This window comes from Cetorhinus maximus, chromosome 5, assembly GCF_964194155.1.
Source record: "Cetorhinus maximus chromosome 5, sCetMax3.hap1.1, whole genome shotgun sequence".
Lineage (NCBI taxonomy): Eukaryota > Metazoa > Chordata > Chondrichthyes > Lamniformes > Cetorhinidae > Cetorhinus > Cetorhinus maximus.
The window spans coordinates 37,438,101-37,459,509 of NC_135883.1; the positions used below are offsets into that span (position 1 = coordinate 37,438,101).

A 21,409-nucleotide genomic window follows, 5' to 3' on the forward strand; every position below is an offset into this window, starting at 1 on the left:
CCTATTCTCTTCCTCTCTATACCCCTCCTCCTTTAAGATGCTCAATAAAACCTACCTCTTTTGCTCTTTATCTGAGAAATGTTGTCTGAAGCACCATGGAATCTTTTACTACATTAAAGGTGCTATATTAATGCAAGTCTGTTTTTAAACCTAGGTTGTACTAGGGTATTTTTGGTATCTTTCAATGTGTTTGTAACACAGAGATTACAGTACCTTTATCCTGTTTGTGCCAGGCCCAGTTACTGCACAATAGCAAGTGGCCAAGTAGTGCTTTTATTATAGCTCTGTGAACTTTGTTTCATTTTATTTTGGTATCAATGAAACTTTGTCAATCAAAACTGCTTTTGGCTTTGTCATATAACCTGTTGACCAGTCTATCGCTTGGCAACCTGTATATTGTGAAGGGAGTTTTCCAGAACTTGTTCAGGTGTGTTACCGGCAGCAAATTGACTGGTTTCTGCATCTCAAGCTCATAAACTTTAGCGGCCAACCATGTGCGACTTCCAAAATATGTGGGTGGATGTGATTTAACTGTGATAAGATTCTGTTTATTGAGTCAAAGAGAACACTAGTTTGACTGCTCCCAAGCGATGTTTGAACTGAGAATGAAGGGACTTGGGGCCTCTGATGTTGCCAATGAGTGCATTTTTTCTCTGGAACAGAGAGCTGATGGAAACGATAGGCCAGATTTTATTCACGTGTAAGTTGTCCAGCATCTAGTGACAAAGAAGAGATGCTGCGTGAATTGTGAATCACCACAAACTGCTGGACGTGTTGTGCTGCTCCATCGTGCTAACCTTGTGAAGATAGCATCTCATCCTCAACCTCCCTATTAGTTTAATGAAATTCCAACATTTGCACATTAATTGCCCATTAAACTTGCCAAAAATGGCTATGCTTTCAGCTGTCTAGTTCTAAACTCTGGAATTTCCTCCATAAATTTCTCCACCACTCCTGCTTTAAGACACTCCATAAAACCTACTTCTTTGATCAAGCTTTTGATCAGACCTTATATCTCTCTCTATAGCTCGGTATCAAATTTGGTTTCATTACACTTCTTGTGCAGTGCCTTGGGATGTTTTCCTACTTTGAAGGCGCTGTGTGATTATGCATTGTTCTTATATATGTTGCATGTTTTGGCTGACGGTGTACTTTGTTACAGGAGGTGCCTTCTATACTCCGGAAACAATCGACACTGCCCGGTTGCACTACCGCACTTCCTGGGCCCCAATCTTGCATGCAGTGGCGCTTTGGTTGAACAGCACAGGATTCACTATTGCGTGTGAGACAACGAGTCTGCCAGTTCACAGTGGGCCCAAGAACCAAGCAGGTACCTTTCCAGGTCAGGCAACTGGAACTTCAAGCAAAACTTTGCAAGAGATCAACACAGACCGACTCCAACTTATTTTTGGTAAGCCAGTGCATTTAGGGTGATGCACAATGTCAAATCAAAAGCCTTTGTGCATCTAGGCATAGAATCTTAGAATGGTACTACACAGGAGGTCATTCAGCCTATTATGCTTATGCCAGCTCTTTGATAGGGGTATTCAATTAATCCCACTCCCCTTGCACTTTGCCCATTGCCCTGAAAATTTTCCCCCTCCCATTGTATATCCAGCTCCCTTTTGGAAGTTACTACAGAATTGAATGCGCTTTCATCACCCTTTCAGACATTGCTCTCCAGATCATAACGACTTGGTACTTAAAATAATTCCTCCTCATCTCCCCATCCTGGTTCTTTGGCCAATTAGCTTGAAACTATGTTTTTTGATTATGCAACATTCTGCCAGTAGAAAAAAGTTTCTCCTTATTTACTCTGTCAAATGACTTCATTTTGAACACCTCTATTACATTTCCCCATAACATTCTCTGCTCGAGGGGGAACAATCTCAGCTTCTCATGTCGCCTCATATAAGTGAAGTCCCTCCTTCCTGGTACCATTCCAGTAAATTCTCTGCACCCTTCCCAATAACGCAATCTAAAATTTTTATTTATTTGTACACTTAAGGAAACGGAGCCTAAGCGAAAGGATTTGGGTCTTGTGTTTGCAGGTATCAGTATCGAGTTCCTGTGCTCTCCTCGGCCTGAGAATCCCCTGGAACATGTAACATCTTGCCTGAAGGCTCTTCACACTTTGCTGGACTCCCATTGTGCTAGAGCGTACATTGGAGAAGATCAGGTAAGGTGCTAATGCGGAACTTACTGTCAATTCATTAAGTTGCCATTTGTGCTGTAGGGGACAGCCAATTTTGTACTGAATTATGGTACAGGTTTGTGTTGCCAACCTGTGCTCACAGGGATCTAGATTGAGACGAACAAGTTCATTATACACACAGCCCTTGCAGCTGGTGGGAAAATAATTTTGTCTTATTGGTATGGTCTACATTCCAACACAGGTCCTGTAGGTGAAAGAGTCTAGGTGTCATCCAGCTAAGCACCCATAACCAGTGTGCTCAAAAGAGATAACACATTGCATGACTTTATAGAATACATTGTTAATTTGACCATCTGTTTCCCTGTGGTATGTACCCATCGAAGCAGTATGGGTCATCCTACAACAACAACTGTGCATTTTTACACCATCTTTAATGTAGTAAAACACCCAAAGACACCTCACAGGAGCATTACCAAACTAAATTTGATATCGAACCAAAGGAGATGATATCGCTGTTGACTGACTAAAAACTTTGTCAAAGAGATTTTAAGAGGGATCCAAAAGGAGGAGGAAACAGCACTGCAGAAGTGGAGAGGTTTAGGGAGGGGATTACAGAGCTTTGGGCCTAGACAGCTGTAGGTACAAACACCAAAGGTGGATGAAGAAAGTGGGGGATGTACAAGAGGCTTGAGTTAAAGGAACATGAGAGTTTTTGCAGGGTTGTAGACTGGAGTAGGTTACGGAAAAAGAACTCCAACACTAGATGGACTGCAGTGGTTCAAGAAGGCAGCTCACCACCACCACCTGAAGGGCAATTAGGGATGGACAGTAAATGCTGGCCTAGCCCTCAACGCCCACGTCGCATGAATGAATAATTTTTAAAAATCCAAAATCAGCAGCATATTCATGTTAATAGACCTATGATTCATGATACTCATTAGCTTTTGTTAAGGGGCAGAAAAGCACAAAACCTAAAAGGGATCAATCAGCAGAATCCATTTACTAATAGAATATCTAATTTCTCACCTGTACTTCAGAGCATTCCAAAACAATAAAAGTCAAGATCCCTTTGAGTTTTCTTCAATACCTTTATGTTATCCAGCCATGACAAGCTGCTTTAGGTGAGAAAGGAACCTCAGAGTGCTCTGTGTTAGTCCTTGCAGCGAGATTTAGAATGAACCAGCAATAACTCCAATCCGAATTCAGTTTCTCGGTATCCTTTGTAGTCGGTCAAATTCGACCTATGTGAAACATATTTTGCAGTGAAGAACTAATCAATTATCATGTTTTCACAGATAGCTGTAGTTGATAAAAGTGTGCTAGGATTGCAGCTCCATTTTCTTCAATCTTACGAACATACGAACAAGGAACATGAGTAGGCCATTTGGCCCTCTGAGCCTGCCCCACCATTTAATAAGATCATGGCTGATCTGACAACAACCTCAAATCTGCATCCCACCTACTCCCGATAGCCTGTCACCCCTTGCATACGAAGAATCTATCCACCTCTGCCTTAAAAATATTCAAAGGCTCTGCTTCAACCACCTTTTCAGAAAGAGAGCTCCAAAGACTCATGACCCATTGAGTGAAAAAAATTCACCTCATCTCCATTTTAAATGGGTGACCCCTTATTTTTAAACAGTGACTGCTAGTTCCAGATTCTCCCTCAAGAGGAAACATCCTCTCCACATCCACCCTGTCAAGACCCACAGGATCTTATATGTTTCAATCAAGAATATTCTTCTAAACTCCAGTGGATACAAGTCTAGCCTGTCCAAACTACCCTCATAAGACAACCCACCCATCCCAGGTATTAGTCTGGTAAACCTTCTCTGAACTGCTTCCAAGTCATTTACATCCTCCCTTAGATAAGGTGACCAATAGTGTACACAGTACTCCAGATATGGTCTCACTAGTGCACTGTATAACTGAAGCATAACCACCCTACTTTTGTATTCAATTCCCCTTGCAATAAATGATAACATTCTATCAGCTTCCCTAATTACTTGCTGTGCCTGCATACTAACCTTTTGCAATTCATGCACTAAGACACCATTGATCCCTCTGCATCTTAGCGCTCTGCAATCTCTCGCCATTTAGATAATATGCTTCTCTTTTACTCTTCGCGTCAAAATGAACAATTTTACATTTTCCCACATTATACTCCATTTGCCAGATCTTTCCCCACTCACTTAACCTATCCACTATTAACTCCCCATTCTCACTCTAGAGGACCAACACTCAGTTTACTTACTCTTTTCCTTTTTAAATACCTGAAGAAGCTCTTGCTATCCATTTTTATATTTCTAGCTAGCTTCCTCTCATGCTCTAATTTCTTTCTCCTGGTTAACCGTTTAGTCATTCTCTGCCATCCTTTATATTCTGACTAATCGTCTGACCTGCCACTCATCTTTGCACAGTTATATGCTTTTTCCTGAAGTTTGATGCTTTCTTTAACTTCTTTAGTTAACCAAGGATGGTGGGTCCTCCCCTTAGAATATTTCTTTATAGTAAGAATATACTTATTCTAAATATTCTGAAATATCCCCTTAAATGTCTCCCACTGCTCCTCTATTGATCTATCCTCTAACCTAGTATGCCAGTTCACTTCAGCTAGCTCAGCTTTCATGCCCACAAAGTTGCCCTTATTTAAGTTTAAAATACTAGTCTTAGACCCATTCTCTTTTTCAAATTGTATGTAAAATTCAATCATATTGTGGTCACTGCCACCTTGGGGTGCCTTTACTCTGAGGTCACTATTTACTCTAATTTATCCTATCACATTACACAATACCAAGTCTGGTTGGTTCCAGAACATGTTGCTCTAAGAAACTATCTCAAACATTCTATGAACTCCTTATCCAGGCTACCATGGCCAATCTGATTTTTCCAGTTTATATGTAGACTGAAATCACCCTTGATTATTGCCATCCCTTTGTCACAAGCACCCAATATTTCTTCTTGTATACTTTGTCCTACATTGTAGTTATTGTTAGGGGGCCTGTAGATCACTCCCACTAGTAACTTCTTTCCCCTGCTATTCCTTATCTCTACCCAAACTGATTCTACATCCTGATCTCTTGAACTAATGTTATCTCTCACTATTGCACCAGTGCCATCTTTGATTAACAGCGCTACCCCTCCACCTTTACCTAGCTTCCTATTCTTCTTGAATGTCATATACCCCTCAATATTCAGGACCCAATCCTTGTCATCCTGCAGCCATGTCTCCGTAATGGCTATCCGATAATATTTATTTACTCCAATGAACGCTATCAATTTATTTACTTTATGAATGATTCACGCATTCTCACTGGGCAAGGAATTCAACAAATTTTTTTGAAGGTCTTAGTTTTATTTGAAGGTACTTTATAAGTAAATCTATCAGACAATCCAATATACAATCATTAACCACTTTTACAAAAGAGAAAGGAAAATCCTGCATTTCTATGGCAACTTTCATGACTTCAGGATGTCCCAAACCACTTCACAGCCAATATATTACTGTTGAACTGTAGGAAATGTGACACTCAATTTGGACACAGCAAGCTTCTGCAAACAGCAATAAAATAAATAACCAGATGGTGTCTTTTAGATGTTGATTGAGGAATAATTATTGGCCAGGACATTGGGAGAACTCAACTGTTCTTCTTCAAAATAATGGGATCTTTTAAGTTCAGCTGAGAGGGAAGACTAGGCCTTGGTTTAATTTCTCATTCATAAGACAGTCCCGCCACAGTGCAGCAGTCCCTCAGTACTACACTGGAAGTGTTGGACTGGATTTTATGCTCAACCTTCTGAAGTGGCACTTGAACCTACAACCTCTGACTTGGAAGAGGGCATTTGCTCACTGAGCCACAGCTGACATCTGAACTATTCAGAAATATGATGACTTGGTATGACAACAAAGTGAGCCCAGCAAATCTCCTGATGGCTCTGAACTGAAAATTAAACTTGATTCTGCCTTTTAAATAAGAAGATATCATTTCTAGGATCACATTCACCAGCTTTGGTTTTGTTTTAAATAAAATATTCCTTTCATTCTATTTCAGCTGCTCGCAGTTGAGCTTTTTAATGTATTACATCGCCTTTTACTAACTTGTGGGCCTCCCTCTGTTCAACGACAAGTGACTATGGTTGTACAGCAGACGATCGGAGCTTCTCAGGATCACCTCCAAGGGCTGGTGAAGAAGAATTGTGGTGAGTTGGACAGGAAAGTCAGTTTCTTCTGGCACCTACCCAATAAAAACCCCAAGGGCAGAATATTGCTGTCAGCGTGCGGGGGCCAGCCCGACACACGGACGCGTAAACTGACACGAGATGACGTCACGTGTGCACCCCGATGTCATCACGCGTATGTCATTTTGATATTTCGTTCGGCGGGTGCACACAGGAGGTGGCTGTGCGGCCGCCAGACTGTCAGCGGCCTATTAAGGCCATTAAGAAAGCAATTTATCCTATTAACAACGCTGTCCATCCAACCTTAAGGTTGGCGGGTAGGGGAAGAGCCCAAGCGGCCTCTGCGTTTTCCAGGAAACCTCATCCACGGGCGGGATGAGGTTTCCTGAAGGTTTTATAAAATTAATAAATAAACTTTGTCCACTTTACAAACATGCCCCATGAGACATGTTTAAATAATTTTTTTACTTATTTTTTAAAAAACTTTTATTATCCACTTAATCTCCCTGAGACAGCTCCATGCCTCAGGGAGATTTCTGAGCTCTTTCGCAAAACAGCACAGGCCCCGACTCTCCCTCCGCCCGCACAGGTAGCGCCGAGCGCTACTGGCTACATGTCATGCTGAGCGAGTCTTAATTGGCCTGCCCGCGTAAAATGGCGGTGCGTAGCCGCTCATAGGTGGTAATTAGCTCTGCGCCCGCTCCTGCCCAGCCCACCCACCATAGGTAAGATTCTACCCCAAGTGTGTTGCAGTCTGTTTTATGGATATTGAAGGATCAGTGTTATGAATGTAGCTCTAAATGTGACAGGAGCATGTTTCAGGGATTTTTTTAATCCATTCACAGGATGTGGGCTTTGCTGGCTAGGCCAGCATTTATTGCCCATCCCTAGTTGCCCTTGAGAAGGTAGTGATGAGCTGTCTTCTTGAACCGCTGCAGTCCATGTGGTGTAGGTACACCCACAGTGCTGTTAGGAAGGGAGTTCCAGAATTTTGACCCAGCGACAGTGAGGGAACAGCGATATATTTCCAAATCAGGTTGGTAATTTGTACACATCCATCCTGTCTAAGCTTGTGATGTGTGCTCCTGCAGGCAAGGTCCACATCAGGAGTTCAATTTGGTAATACTGCAAGCTTTGTCATGTTACCTATTCAGGATGAGAAGAGACATTCAGACTCATACCCTTTAGTGTCTTTTGGTTGCAGGCAAATTTGAATAGAATCAAATTGGTTATTCCTGACACTTCATTAAAATAAAATTTCACTCCCAAAATTTGCTAACAAGAAATTGGATCATGAGTCGGCCATTTGACCCTCGAGCCCACTCAAAAAGATCAATCTTCTACCTCAATTCCGCTTTCCCCGCTCTATTTCCATGCATCTTAATTCCCCTAGACTCCAAAAATCTATTAATCTCAGTCTTGAATATATTCATTGATTTAGTAGCCAGTCCTCAAATTCCAAAGATTCACAATCTCCTTATCTGAGTTCTAAATGGCCTTATCCTGAGGATACAATCCTTGGTTCTGGATTCTTCAGCCAGGAAAAACAAGTTCTCAGCATCTACCCTGTCAAACCCTCATTATTATTTTCTCATTTTTTGTTAAATATTGTGTTTCTGATTTGTTTAAAGTGAAAATGGTTGTCTTCTAGATGACAAATGTGTGCCTGAGGAGAACCCGCTGACCATTTTAGGAGAAGGAGGGAAAACCGGTGGCCTGATTCCTGGCAAATCCGTCGTTTTTGCCGCTTTGGAGCTGCTCATGTTCATTCTGGTACGACACCTCCCACAGCTGAATCCGAAAGTGTCAGACTCTCCTAGTCATGTTCTCAGCAAGACGCAGCCATTATCGGAAGAGAGCGCCCAGCTTGTAGCTGTCAGTGTTTCTATCCTGGCTGACTTACCATCACTTTGTTCTCCGACAGGTAAGAACAGCTTACAAAACAAGTACTAAGTGAGCACTATTTAATACACACAATGATCCTGCAATGTCTAGTCAGTGAGGTGAATGAATTTAATCTGCAGGTTATGTCCCACTGACCTGTTGATAGTAACTAGCCTGGGTTCCTTATGTTAGTCATAACTTAGTTAAATTTTCCTTGTATATAATTTCATAGAGGCTGCAGCAGAGCAACAAGCCATTCATCCCATGGCCCATGTGGTATTTATGCTCCACATGAGCCTTCTCCCACCCCTCTTCATCTCACCCTATTCCTCTATGCTTTTTTTCCCTCCTTATAATTATAGAAGTATCTATACTATTCACCACAACTATTTGTTGTGGTAATGAGTTCCACATTCTCATCACTCTCTGGGTAAAAAAAGCTTTGTCTGCATTCTCTATTGGATCTATTATCTTATTTTTATCTAGTTTTGGATTCCCCCATAAGCGGAAACGTTTTCTCTATGTCTATCCTATTAAGCTCTTTCATAATCTTAAAGATCTCTGTCAGTTCACCCCTCAGCCTTCCCTTTCTCTGGAGAAAAAAAGCCCCAGCCTGTTCAATCAATCCTGCTGGATCTAACCTCTCAGTTCTGGTATCAAATTTGTAAATCTTTTTTGCTTTTTCTCTAGTGCCTCTATATCCTTTATTATAAAATGGAGACCAGGACTGTGCTGCACAGTATTCCACGTGTGGTCCAAACAACGCTTGTTCCATACAGGAATCAGACTTGCTCCACAAAGGAGTATACTCTTCTATAATTTATAAATCCATCAGGTTATAATGCCGTAGATGTTTGTGGTTTGTAGCACAAGAGCTATACAGCAAGGCTGACTCATGATCCTGGAATGCAGCATGCTGAGTCGAGTTGTTTATTAGGTCAGGTTGCCGGAGCAGGGACCCACATCTGACTGAAGAGATTGAACCTATCTAGCAGGCACTTAAGATGAGGGAAATCTGAACTGTGTTCTCGGGTTCCTCTCAAACTGTGCTGCAAAAAACCATCTCTAGTGGCAGAAAGAATTGGGGCACGAAAACAAATGTGTACAGAAAAAGAACTTGCATTAATACCATGCTATTCATGACTTCAAGACGTCTCAAAGTATTTTTGAAGTGTAGTTGTAATTTAGGAAACACGGCAGCCAATTTACACACAGTAAGCTCCCACAAACAGCAGTGAGATATTGACCAGGCAATCTTTCTTTACTGATGTTGTTTGTGGGATAAATATTGGCCAGGAAATCAAGGAGAACAACTGTGTTCTTAAATTGTACCATGGAATCTTTTGCATTCCCCTGAGACCAGATGGAGTCTCAGTTTAATGACTCATCTGAAAACCAGCACCTTCAGTAGTGCATTGGAGATTTGGCTTAAGATTTTATGCTTAAACTTCTGGAGTAGGGCATGAAACCACAATCCTCTGACTTAAAAATGATTGTGCTACCCAATGAGCTATAGCTGACACTAAAATTGGGCAAAGAGTAGTGGTGGATGAATAAAATCTTTTAAAGGTGATAGTTCTGTGTAAATATCTTGTTAGATTGTCTGACTTTGATATGAAATTCTACCAGATGTTTTCTTTTCAGAAAGGAAAGAAACATGAGGGTGTGCTACCCTAAAAGATGCTTAGTTTGCAGTAACGTTTGGAGAGCACATTGTCACATTATTCTTTTAAACTGCTGAACAATTTCAGCAGCACTTTTTCAAACTTATGGTGGTAGTTGTTAGTATTTTCCAGTTGATTCAAGTTACTCAACTATTGATCCATGGTATACTTGTGAGGATGTCTGTTCATGCTTTTATTAACTTTTGGCCTGTCTACCTAATTTTACTCGATAGGATATGACATTTAAAATCTTTCAATATCCACAAATGTTTATAGTACCCAAGAGAAGGCCATCGTGTCGGTGCTGATGCAAGTTTTCTGACCATTCCTGTGTACCTTTATCCCATTTACCTGCACTTTCCTGTTGTCTAGTTATATTTTCCCTTTCAATCCAGTTCTCTTTAAAAGATGCGACAGTGCTTGCCTCGGCCACTTGTGGTAAAACATCCAATTTCCTCATAATGGATACCTGCTAACAGCTTGTATTTGGTTCAATTTTCACAGGAAGTATGACTGTACTACCTACAATCCTTTACCTGATCACTGGTGTGCTGAGAGAAACAGCAGTAAAGTTGGCTGATCACCATGTGTCACTGCCAGTCAGTGCCGCACTGCAGGGGATCAAAACTATTATAACTTCTCCACTAGCCAAATCGGAACAAATCCACAAGCAGTGGAAAGATCTCGTCTGCAGCTCTCTGGCTTCCATCTTGGAATATTCCAAACCAGGTAGGGCACATAAAATGCAGCCAAATATTTGGCCGTCGGTCTTTGTTAATCTTAGTTCCTCCTGGCTGATCCGGTGGAGTTATTTGAGAGCCATAGCTCCCTTTCGTCACACACTGCAGCCAGTTAAGGGGGGGACCATTTTTTTCAATGGATAACCCAACGTTCAAAGCCACTCGCTTTCCTTAGCAGCCGACGTCTCGCCTGCAGCCGGGCAATGAGATATGGAAGTAAGCAGTGTTTCAGATACTGGGGAAATGGTGTGTCAGGGCGGCTGCTCGGAGGACAAGACTTTGCACAGGTGATCCCAGTGATTTGAAGAGATTAGGGATCCAAGTTGATGATGGGCATCAAGCAGCACTGAGATTATGCAAGGGCACACTGGGATCCGGATTGATGGTGAGGGCACACTGGGATCAGGATTGATGGTGAGGGCACACTGGGATCAGGATTGATGGTGAGGGCACACTGGGATCAGGATTGATGGTGAGGGCACACTGGGATCCGGATTGATGGTGAGGACACACTGCGATCAGGATTGATGGTGAGGGCACACTGCGATCAGGATTGATGGTGAGGGCACACTGCGATCAGGATTGATGGTGAGGGCACACTGCGATCAGGATTGATGGTGAGGGCACACTGCGATCAGGATTGATGGTGAGGGCACACTGCGATCAGGATTGATGGTGAGGGCACACTGCGATCAGGATTGATGGTGAGGGCACGCTGCGATCAGGATTGATGGCGAGGGCACGCTGGGATCCGGATTGATGGCGGGGGCACGCTGGGATCCGGATTGACGGCGAGGGCACGCTGGGATCCGGATTGACGGCGAGGGCACACTGGGATCCGGATTGACGGCGAGGGCACACTGGGATCCAGATTGATGGCGAGGGCACACTGGGATCCGGATTGATGGCGAGGGCACACTGGGATCCGGATTGATGGCGAGGGCACACTGGGATCAGGATTGATGGTGAGGGCACGCTGGGATCCGGATTGATGGCGAGGGCACGCTGGGATCCGGATTGATGGCGAGGGCACGCTGGGATCCGGATTGATGGCGAGGGCACACTGGGATCCGGATTGATGCCGAGGGCACACTGGGATCCGGATTGATGGCGAGGGCACACTGGGATCCGGATTGATGGCGAGGGCACACTGGGATCCGGAACAGGAATGGTGCACTTACTGTTTTGCTCACTCAGCTCCTCTCTCCCCTTTAGATGAAACGAAGCCGAGCGTGGATGACGTGAGCATGCTCACAGCGATTACCCTCTTCTTATTGTCTGCCAGTAACGAGATAGTTGGAATTTCTTCCCTCCAGAATGGTTGCATTGAGAGATTTGGAAGTGCTTTAAATTCCAGAGACCCCTGGGTAAGATTAACCTCTTTGTCACAATTGTGTATTAATCACAGCACCAAGTGTAACAAATGGAAGTTGAAATTCGTCTCTGCCTAGGAAAAGTAATCCTTGAATTAGAGAGTATTTCTATCAGGATAGATTCTCTTCCCTCTAACTCCATGGTCACCCCTTCCAAGTCTGTAACCATCTTTTTCCTCACTCTTTTCTTGCTGCACCTCAGTGAGCTTACCTGCCAGCACAGTCATGTATAGCTTGCGTATGTATGCTGAGGTGCCCAGCTTCATCTGCTGTCCCCTACCCTCTGTTCTGGGACATCACTATACTATCTGACTACTGGCCTAATGCCCTGTCATGGACAAGCCAAAACCTGCTGCTCCTGAACCCCAGCAAAGCCAAATCCATGCTATCAGTTCCCACTGGAAGCTTTAACCCTCACCCCATCCTTTCCCCCTGCTGCTCTGTGTTGGCTGAAGCAGGTCAAACCCAGCTTCTGTTCCCAGGAGCCAGGCCTCCCCTCTCTGGCCCCAGATGAAATAATCACATATGCAGCTGATCTTTTTAAGCAGCGTGTTAATTTTTTTTCTGGTGGGAGCTCTCGGAAGATCTCTTTGTTGCAATGTTTCCCATAAGAAATGTGAAAGTAATACTTGTGTCCTGTGTTCTTTGGCATTGGACGGGAGGGAGGAACTTGCAGCTTTAAAGGAATCATTTTGCGTGGGGAGGGGGGTGGTGGGGGATATATACTGGATTCATCTGGCATGAACAGCAGTTCCAGGCTGTTTGACTTCGGTCACTGTGAAGATTATATACTAACTACTACTAATACCTCATTCCTTTTGGCAACAAAAATTGCTATTCAGAACAGAAGGAGCTGTTCAACCCCTCGAGCCTACTGTGCTATTACATTAGTTCATGCCTGATCTGTACCTCAAATCCATTTACCTGCCTTTGCTCCATATCCTTTGACTATCCTTACTCAATGAAAATCGATCAACTGGCCTTAAATATCTTAATTGATCACCTCCAACACAGCATCTCAAGTCTTTTTGGGAGAGTATTATAGACTTCCACTATTCTTTGTGTGAAAATGTGTTGTGATTTTATTCCTGAACAACTGAGCTCTACTTTTAAGATGATGCCCTTTTATTTTCGATTCCCCCACCAGAGACAAATCTTCTAATGCATACATATATACATCCACTTCTTCCAGTTCTGACAACAGCCAACAACCTGAAACTTGCACCCTGTTCTTCTCTCCACAGATAATGCCAAACCTGCTGAGTATTTAGAGTGTTTTTTATTTCTGTTATAAAAACACATATAATGTTGATTTGATGTGAGTGTACAGGTGTTGAAAGCCCGAATGCATGGCATGAAATTAAGACCCATGGTTCCTCTGTCCTTTGTAGGTTCAAGCGAAATGTTACCAGCTTCTGCTTTCAGTCTTCCAGCAGTCAAACCGAGCCCTCTCCTACCCGTACATTCATGCCCTGGCTCCACTGGTAGTCGAGAAACTGAAAGCTGTGGGGAATCAGAAACCAGCCAACACTGCTGAACTTCAAGCAGTGCAAGAAGGTATCAAAGTCCTCGAGACTCTGGTAAACCTTGCAGAAGAGCAAAACAGTAAGTGGATTACTCCTGTTCAGCCACTGTGTAATCTGTCCATCAGACCATGTGCAGCAATTCTGACGCAGTCTCTGTGTGATCTCTGTCCATCAGACCATGAGCATTAATTCAGACACAGTCTCTGTGTGATCTCTGTCCATCAGACCATGAGCAATAATTCAGACACAGTCTCTGTGTGATTGTCCATCAGACCATGAGCAATAATTCAGGCACAGCCTCTGTGTGATTGTCCATCAGACCATGAGCAATAATTCAGACACAGTCTCTGTGTGATCTCTGTCCATCAGACCATGAGCAATAATTCAGACACAGCCTCTGTGTGATCTCTGTCCATCAGACCATGAGCAATAATTCAGACACAGTCTCTGTGTGATTGTCCATCAGACCATGAGCAATAATTCAGACACAGTCTCTGTGTGATTGTCCATCAGACCATGAGCAATAATTCAGACACAGTCTCTGTGTGATTGTCCATCAGACCATGAGCAATAATTCAGACACAGCCTCTGTGTGATTGTCCATCAGACCATGAGCAATAATTCAGACACAGTCTCTGTGTGATCTCTGTCCATCAGACCATGAGCAATAATTCAGACACAGCCTCTGTGTGATTGTCCATCAGACCATGAGCAATAATTCAGACACAGTCTCTGTGTGATTGTCCATCAGACCATGAGCAATAATTCAGACACAGCCTCTGTGTGATCTCTGTTCATCAGACCATGAGCAATAATTCAGACACAGTCTCTGTGTGATCTCTGTCCATCAGACCATGAGCAATAATTCAGACACAGTCTCTGTGTGATTGTCCATCAGACCATGAGCAATAATTCAGACACAGTCTCTGTGTGATTGTCCATCAGACCATGAGCAGTAATTCAGACACAGTCTCTGTGTGATTGTCCATCAGACCATGAGCAATAATTCAGACACAGCCTCTGTGTGATTGTCCATCAGACCATGAGCAATAATTCAGACACAGTCTCTGTGTGATCTCTGTCCATCAGACCATGAGCAATAATTCAGACACAGCCTCTGTGTGATTGTCCATCAGACCATGAGCAATAATTCAGATACAGTCTCTGTGTGATTGTCCATCAGACCATGAGCAATAATTCAGACACAGTATCTGTGTGATTGTCCATCAGACCATGAGCAATAATTCAGACACAGTCTCTGTGTGATCTCTGTCCATCAGACCATGAGCAATAATTCAGACACAGTCTCTGTGTGATCTCTGTCCATCAGACCATGAGCAATAATTCAGACACAGCCTCTGTGTGATTGTCCATCAGACCATGAGCAATAATTCAGACACAGTCTCTGTGTGATTGTCCATCAGACCATGAGCAATAATTCAGACACAGTCTCTGTGTGATTGTCCATCAGACCATGAGCAATAATTCAGACACAGCCTCTGTGTGATTGTCCATCAGACCATGAGCAATAATTCAGACACAGTCTCTGTGTGATCTCTGTCCATCAGACCATGAGCAATAATTCAGACACAGCCTCTGTGTGATTGTCCATCAGACCATGAGCAATAATTCAGATACAGTCTCTGTGTGATTGTCCATCAGACCATGAGCAATAATTCAGACACAGTATCTGTGTGATTGTCCATCAGACCATGAGCAATAATTCAGACACAGTCTCTGTGTGATCTCTGTCCATCAGACCATGAGCAATAATTCAGACACAGTCTCTGTGTGATCTCTGTCCATCAGACCATGAGCAATAATTCAGACACAGCCTCTGTGTGATTGTCCATCAGACCATGAGCAATAATTCAGACACAGTCTCTGTGTGATTGTCCATCAGACCATGAGCAATAATTCAGACACAGTATCTGTGTGATTGTCCATCAGACCATGAGCAATAATTCAGACACAGCCTCTGTGTGATCTCTGTCCATCAGACCATGAGCAATAATTCAGACACAGTCTCTGTGTGATCTCTGTCCATCAGACCATGAGCAATAATTCAGACACAGTCTCTGTGTGATTGTCCATCAGACCATGAGCAATAATTCAGACACAGCCTCTGTGTGATTGTCCATCAGACCATGAGCAATAATTCAGACACAGTCTCTGTGTGATTGTCCATCAGACCATGAGCAATAATTCAGACACAGCCTCTGTGTGATTGTCCATCAGACCATGAGCAATAATTCAGACACAGTCTCTGTGTGATCTCTGTCCATCAGACCATGAGCAATAATTCAGACACAGCCTCTGTGTGATCTCTGTCCATCAGACCATGAGCAATAATTCAGACACAGTCTCTGTGTGATCTCTGTCCATCAGACCATGAGCAATAATTCAGACACAGCCTCTGTGTGATCTCTGTCCATCAGACCATGAGCAATAATTTAGACACAGCCTCTGTGTCTCAAGCACTAAGGCAGGAACTAAGCCAAAAGAAAAGAGCCTATATTTCTATAGCTCCTTTCACAATCTCAGAATGGCCAAAGCCCTGTACTCTTACTGAATTACTTCTATAGTCACTGTTTTAATGTCGAAAACGAGACAGGCAATTTGTACACAGCAAGCTCCCATAAGCAGAAGTGTTATAATGACCCAATTATCTGTTTTAGTGATGTTTATTGAGGAATAAATATTGACCAGGACTCCAGCTCTTCTTCAGATTGTACTGTGAAATCTTATGCTTGACCTGACCGGGCAGATGGGGCCTTAATTTAAAATTTCATCTGTCAGACAACAACAGTAACAGTGCAGCACTCCCTCAGTACTGGCACCAAGGGTGTCAGGCTGGATTTTGTACTCAAGTCTCTGGAGAGGAACTTGAACCCATAGCCTTCTGACTCAGAGCTAAGAGAGCTATCCACTGAGCCATGGCTGGCATCTAACAATTACTTAACTAGTCTCAAGTGCTTCTGACATTTGTCCATGGGTTTCATCTGACTGTAGGCTTCATTCAGTCTAATTTAGGATTGTCGCAGTTTCCATTTTGTACATGTTGAATGCAGAACCCTCTGTAGTTTAAAGCCTTACATTGGGAGATTTACCCCGTTTTCTGTGTTGTGAGTTCTCTTTGAGAACAATGCTAGGAACCACTGGACTCTATAGCTTTGAGCTTTCAGTATTCTTAACACAAGTTGATTACCTACTATTGTTTTGAGACTTATACCAAGTTTAGTGAGCTTTCATCAGAGTCTTGGTCCTTTTTCACATTAACCCTGCAGCTGGTGCTGGGATAATCACAGGCTACTGACATCAATAAATTCAACAGCTTTAGAAAACAGAATTGCCATCCTTTCATCAGGGATTGGTGTCGCTTCAAGAATTAACGTGGCTTTCACTTTAGTCTTTCAACACTACAGTAAATTTGCATTGGGCCAGTTTTGGTCCACTATTCTAATTACATCTGTATATCTATACTCATGAGATTTGAACTGTCCTCAGAACATGGTAGGGGAAGAGGGATAATTTTATATTGCTCGTGTTGCTGGTTAATTGCCACTCTGGCAAATGAAAGCTAATGATTCAATTTGGTTCCCTTATGGGAAAAGTTAAAGGATCTGTATCCAAGGGTGATTTGTGCCATGGCCTGTTTTCCTTCCCTTCCTTCCCCTCCCTTTATCCCAGATCGTACACCGTTACAGAAATCTTTAAACGTTCTGCATAACAAATAATAGTTTAAGATTTGGTGAAGGAAGACAATTGACTTTTGCAGGTAATGGCATTGTATAATGTGCCCAGACCATCAGTCCTAAACACATCTGTGTCACTACTACAGCGGCCTTATGAAACGACTTACAAAGTAATTGCAATGTAGGCAGCCAATTTGAGTACAGAAATCATAGAACGATGCAACACAAAACGAGGCTGTTCGGCCCATTGTACCTGTGCCAACTCTTTGAAAGACTAATTAGTCCCAACAGCCTGGCAGTTTTCTCCTTTTTTGGTATTTATCCAGTTTCCTTTTGAAGGTTGTTATTGAATCTGCTTCCATCATCCGTTCAGGTTATCATAGCCCACTGAGTTTAAAAAAAAAATACCCTCAACTCCCCTCTGGTTCTTTAGCCAATTATTTCAAATATGTGTCCTCTAGTTACCAACACTCCTGCCACTGGAGACAGTTTGTCCTTATTTCATTCATAATTTCCTACTAGCAGTAAATGAGATTAAGGATGGTTGCTTTTCTTTCGTGGTGCTGTTGGTTCAACGGGGAAAATGCTGGACAACAGGAGCCTCCCTCATCCATTATCACGGCATCTACTATGCCCACCAGAAAAGACAGCCTCGGCCTCTGTGTTTAGCCTCTCCAACAATGCAGCACTCTCATACACCGAGTTTAAGATTGTGGGCTTGAGGCCCCGCAGTTGGAGCCCTTATCCCACAACCTTCTGATCAAGAGGCTATAAGTTAAGCTATTAACTTGAAGAGTAATGTGGGATTTCTAGCACGAGGAAGCAGCTTAGAAACAAAGCATGCCAACAGACTTATGGCAGAGTTCAAAACTAGGGGCCATACATAAGATAGTCACTAGTAAATCTAATAGGGAATTCAAAGAAATTCCTTGACCCAATGTGGAACCTGTTACCACATGGAGTAGCAGAGATGAATAGCATATATGCATTTAAGGGAAAGCTAGATAGGCACATGAGTGGCAAAGGAATAGATGGAAATGCTTATAGAGTTGGATGAACAAGGATGGGAAGAGGAACATGTGGAGCACAAATACTTCATGGGCAAATTGGGCTGAATGGCCTGTTTCTAATTTTAATTCACTCGGCATGTGATGGTAGCTAGCAAAGCCAGCAATGCCTATCCTTAATAGCTCTTGAGATTGTGGTGGTGAACTGCCTATTTGAACCGCTGCAGTCTATGTGGTGTAGGCACTCCCACAGTGCTGTTAGGGAGGGAGTTCCAGGATTTTAACCAGCAACAGTGAAGGAACAGCGATATATTTCCAGGTCAGGATGGGGAGTGGCTTGAAGGGGAACTTCCAGGTGGTGGTGCTCCCATGTGTCTGCTGCCCTTGTCCTTCTAGATGGTAGTGGTCGTGGGTTTGGAAGGTGCTGTCGAAGGAGCCTTGGTCAGTTGCAGTGCATCTTGTAGATTGTAGACACTGCTACTAGATGTGTCAAGTTTCTTGTGTGGTGTTGTTTTGTTGGAGCTGCACTCACCCAGGTAAGCGGAGAGTATTCTATCACACTGCTGACTAATGCCTTGTAGATCGCGGACAGGCTTTGTGCAGTCAACAGGTGAGTTGCTCATCGCAGAATTCCCAGTCTTTGTCCTGAACTTGTAGTCACAATATTTATATGGCTGGTCCAGTTAAGTTTTTGGTCAATTGTCATTCCTTGGGATGTTGATAGTGGGGGATTCATGATGGTAATGCCATTTAAGGGGCCATGGTTAGATTCTCTCTTGTTGGAGATGGTCATTTCCTGGCACTTGTGTGCTGCGAATATTACTTGTCACTTATCAGCCCAGGCCTGAATGTTGTCTAGGTCTTGCCACGTGGGGGCACTGCTTCAGTATCTGAGGTGTTGCAAGTGGTGCTGAACATTGTGCAAACATCCCCATTTCTAACCTTATAATGGAGGGAAGGTCATTGATGAGGAAGCTGAAGGTGTTTGGGCCTAGGGCACAACCCCAAGGAACTCCTTCAGTGATGCCCTGTGGCTGAGCTGATTGGCCTCCAACAACCACAACAATTTTCCTTTGTGCTAGATATGACTCCAACCAGCAGAGAGTTTTCCCCATGATTCCCATTGACTTAAATTTTACCAGGACTCCTTAATATCACACTCGGTCAAGTGCTGCCTTGGTGTCAAGGGCAATCACTCTTGTCTTACCTCATGAATTTAATCTCTCTGTCCATGTTTGAACCAAGGCTGTAATGAGGTCTGGAGCCGAGAGGCCCTGACAGAACCCAAACTGAGCATCAGTAAACAGGTTAATGCTCGTTAAGTGCCGCTTGATAATGACATATTCCATCGCTTTCCTGATGGTCAAGAGTAGACTGTTGGGGCGGTAATTGGCCAAGTTGGATTTGTCCTGCTTTTTGTGCACAGGACATACCTGGGCAATTTTCCACATTGTCGGGTAGATGCCAATGTTGTAACTGTACTGGAGCAGCTTGGCTGGGGATGCAGTTGGTTCTGGTGCACAAGTCTTCAGTACTACTGCTGGGACATTCATGCCCATAGCCTTTTCTGTATCCAGTGTCTTCAGCCGTTTTTTGGAATTCTTGATAGCACGTTTGGGCCTGGAGTCACATGTAGGCCAGACCAGGTAAGGACAGATTTCCTTCTCTGAAGGGCATCAGTGAAGCAGATGGGTTTCTACTAGTCCAATAACATTACTACTATGCTACCGTTCCGGTAATTATAATTATATACACTCACTGTAATAGTAGATATGAGCTCAGGATTATTGCCCTAACAAAAGCTTTCCTCTTCCTTCCCAGAAACTCAGCTGCTTGCTCTTTTGGTTCCCACTCTCATCTCATACCTGCTGGATGAGAAGACTTTCAACTCAGCTCCCACGGCTTCCAGAGGTCTTCATGAACTTGCTCTGCAGGATCTCATGCGCATTGGTCCTCTCTACCCCAGCGCCTTCAAGGTGGTGATGGGGGCAGCGCCCGAACTCAAATCAAAGTTAGAGGCTGCAATCCGAGCCAGCCAAGCCAGCTCCCGGGCCAAGGCTGCATCCCAGCAAGTGAAGCCAGCTGTGCAAGCTGCACCCACCATCAAGCTGAAGACGAGCTTCTTCTAAAATAGGTGGAGATGTTTTCACATTGACTTAAAAAGCTACTGAATGGTTCCACTTCCCCTTTACTGCTGTGCGAGTGTGAGTCGACTCCCCTGATGTCTTCTGTACAGGTTTATGGTTTCTGTTAGCTATGTAAATTGTTTAACAAAGAAAGCAATTTGGGTTTATTGGTTTAAAAACTGTGTATAGGTATAACATTATTATATCACAAAGTATGTTATAAATAAAGATGAAAAGATTTTTTTTAAAAAGAGTATTGTAATATTTTTTATCATTTACAGTGACCAATCTGCTTCTATAAAAATTCAGTATGTCCCCCTCTCTCTCTCTAATATATTTAAATTCTTACATGGATCATTGAAAACTTTCCTTGTAAAAATAAAAATACCCTCAGTGGCTCCCTGTCACACCATTGCCTGGTACTGTTATTTTTTTGCTCACATTTTCTTGGTATTTGTTTCAATTCAAGATAATTTATATTTCACCATAAACATTTCACGTTATTTATTATTACGTTATTTCTCGTTTCGTCAAAATGCTTTCTTTATGGTGTCTCAGATTTAATGGTTCCACACAGACGTTTTAATCCAGAATGCTGCAATCAAAGCATGTGTAGTGAAATGCAGTTTTCCCAAATGTATCAGTATCATTAAGCCTGTGCTCTAGTTTTTTTTAAATTACTGAAAAAATCAAGGGGAGAAATTTCAAAAGTTTTATTCATCATCAACAACTTGCATTAATATAGCACCTTAGCTTAGTAAAACATTCCAAGGCACTTCCTACGAGCATTATCAAACAGAATGTGACACTAAACCACATAAGGAGATGTTAGGAAAGATAAATAAAAGCTTGGTCAAAGATGTAGGTTTTAAGGAACGTTTTAAAGGTGGAGAGAAGGGGCTTGGGAATACCAGACCTTTAGGGCCAACGCAGCTGAAGACGTAGTCTGCCAATGGTGGAACAGTTAAAATTGGAGATACGCAAGAAGCCAGAATTGGAAGAGAGCAGAGATTTCCAAGGGTTGTAGGGATAAGGGAGATTCCAGAGAAAGGGGCCAAGC

At 43.0% G+C, this 21,409-nt stretch overlaps 1 protein-coding gene across 1 annotated transcript in view; it reads left to right on the plus strand.

Annotated features, from left to right (window-relative positions):
- heatr5b (HEAT repeat containing 5B) overlaps positions 1-20,756 on the plus strand; it is a 102,034-nt gene extending 81,278 nt beyond the window's left edge. The window contains exons 29-36 of the mRNA XM_078541736.1: positions 1,163-1,411; positions 2,052-2,179; positions 6,208-6,355; positions 7,986-8,258; positions 10,387-10,611; positions 11,838-11,989; positions 13,387-13,600; positions 20,045-20,756. Coding sequence (XP_078397862.1) covers positions 1,163-1,411; positions 2,052-2,179; positions 6,208-6,355; positions 7,986-8,258; positions 10,387-10,611; positions 11,838-11,989; positions 13,387-13,600; positions 20,045-20,352 — 1,697 coding nt within the window. The 3' untranslated portion in view covers positions 20,353-20,756. The remainder of the gene's footprint in view (positions 1-1,162; positions 1,412-2,051; positions 2,180-6,207; positions 6,356-7,985; positions 8,259-10,386; positions 10,612-11,837; positions 11,990-13,386; positions 13,601-20,044) is intronic.
- Positions 20,757-21,409: the final 653 nt, after the last annotated feature.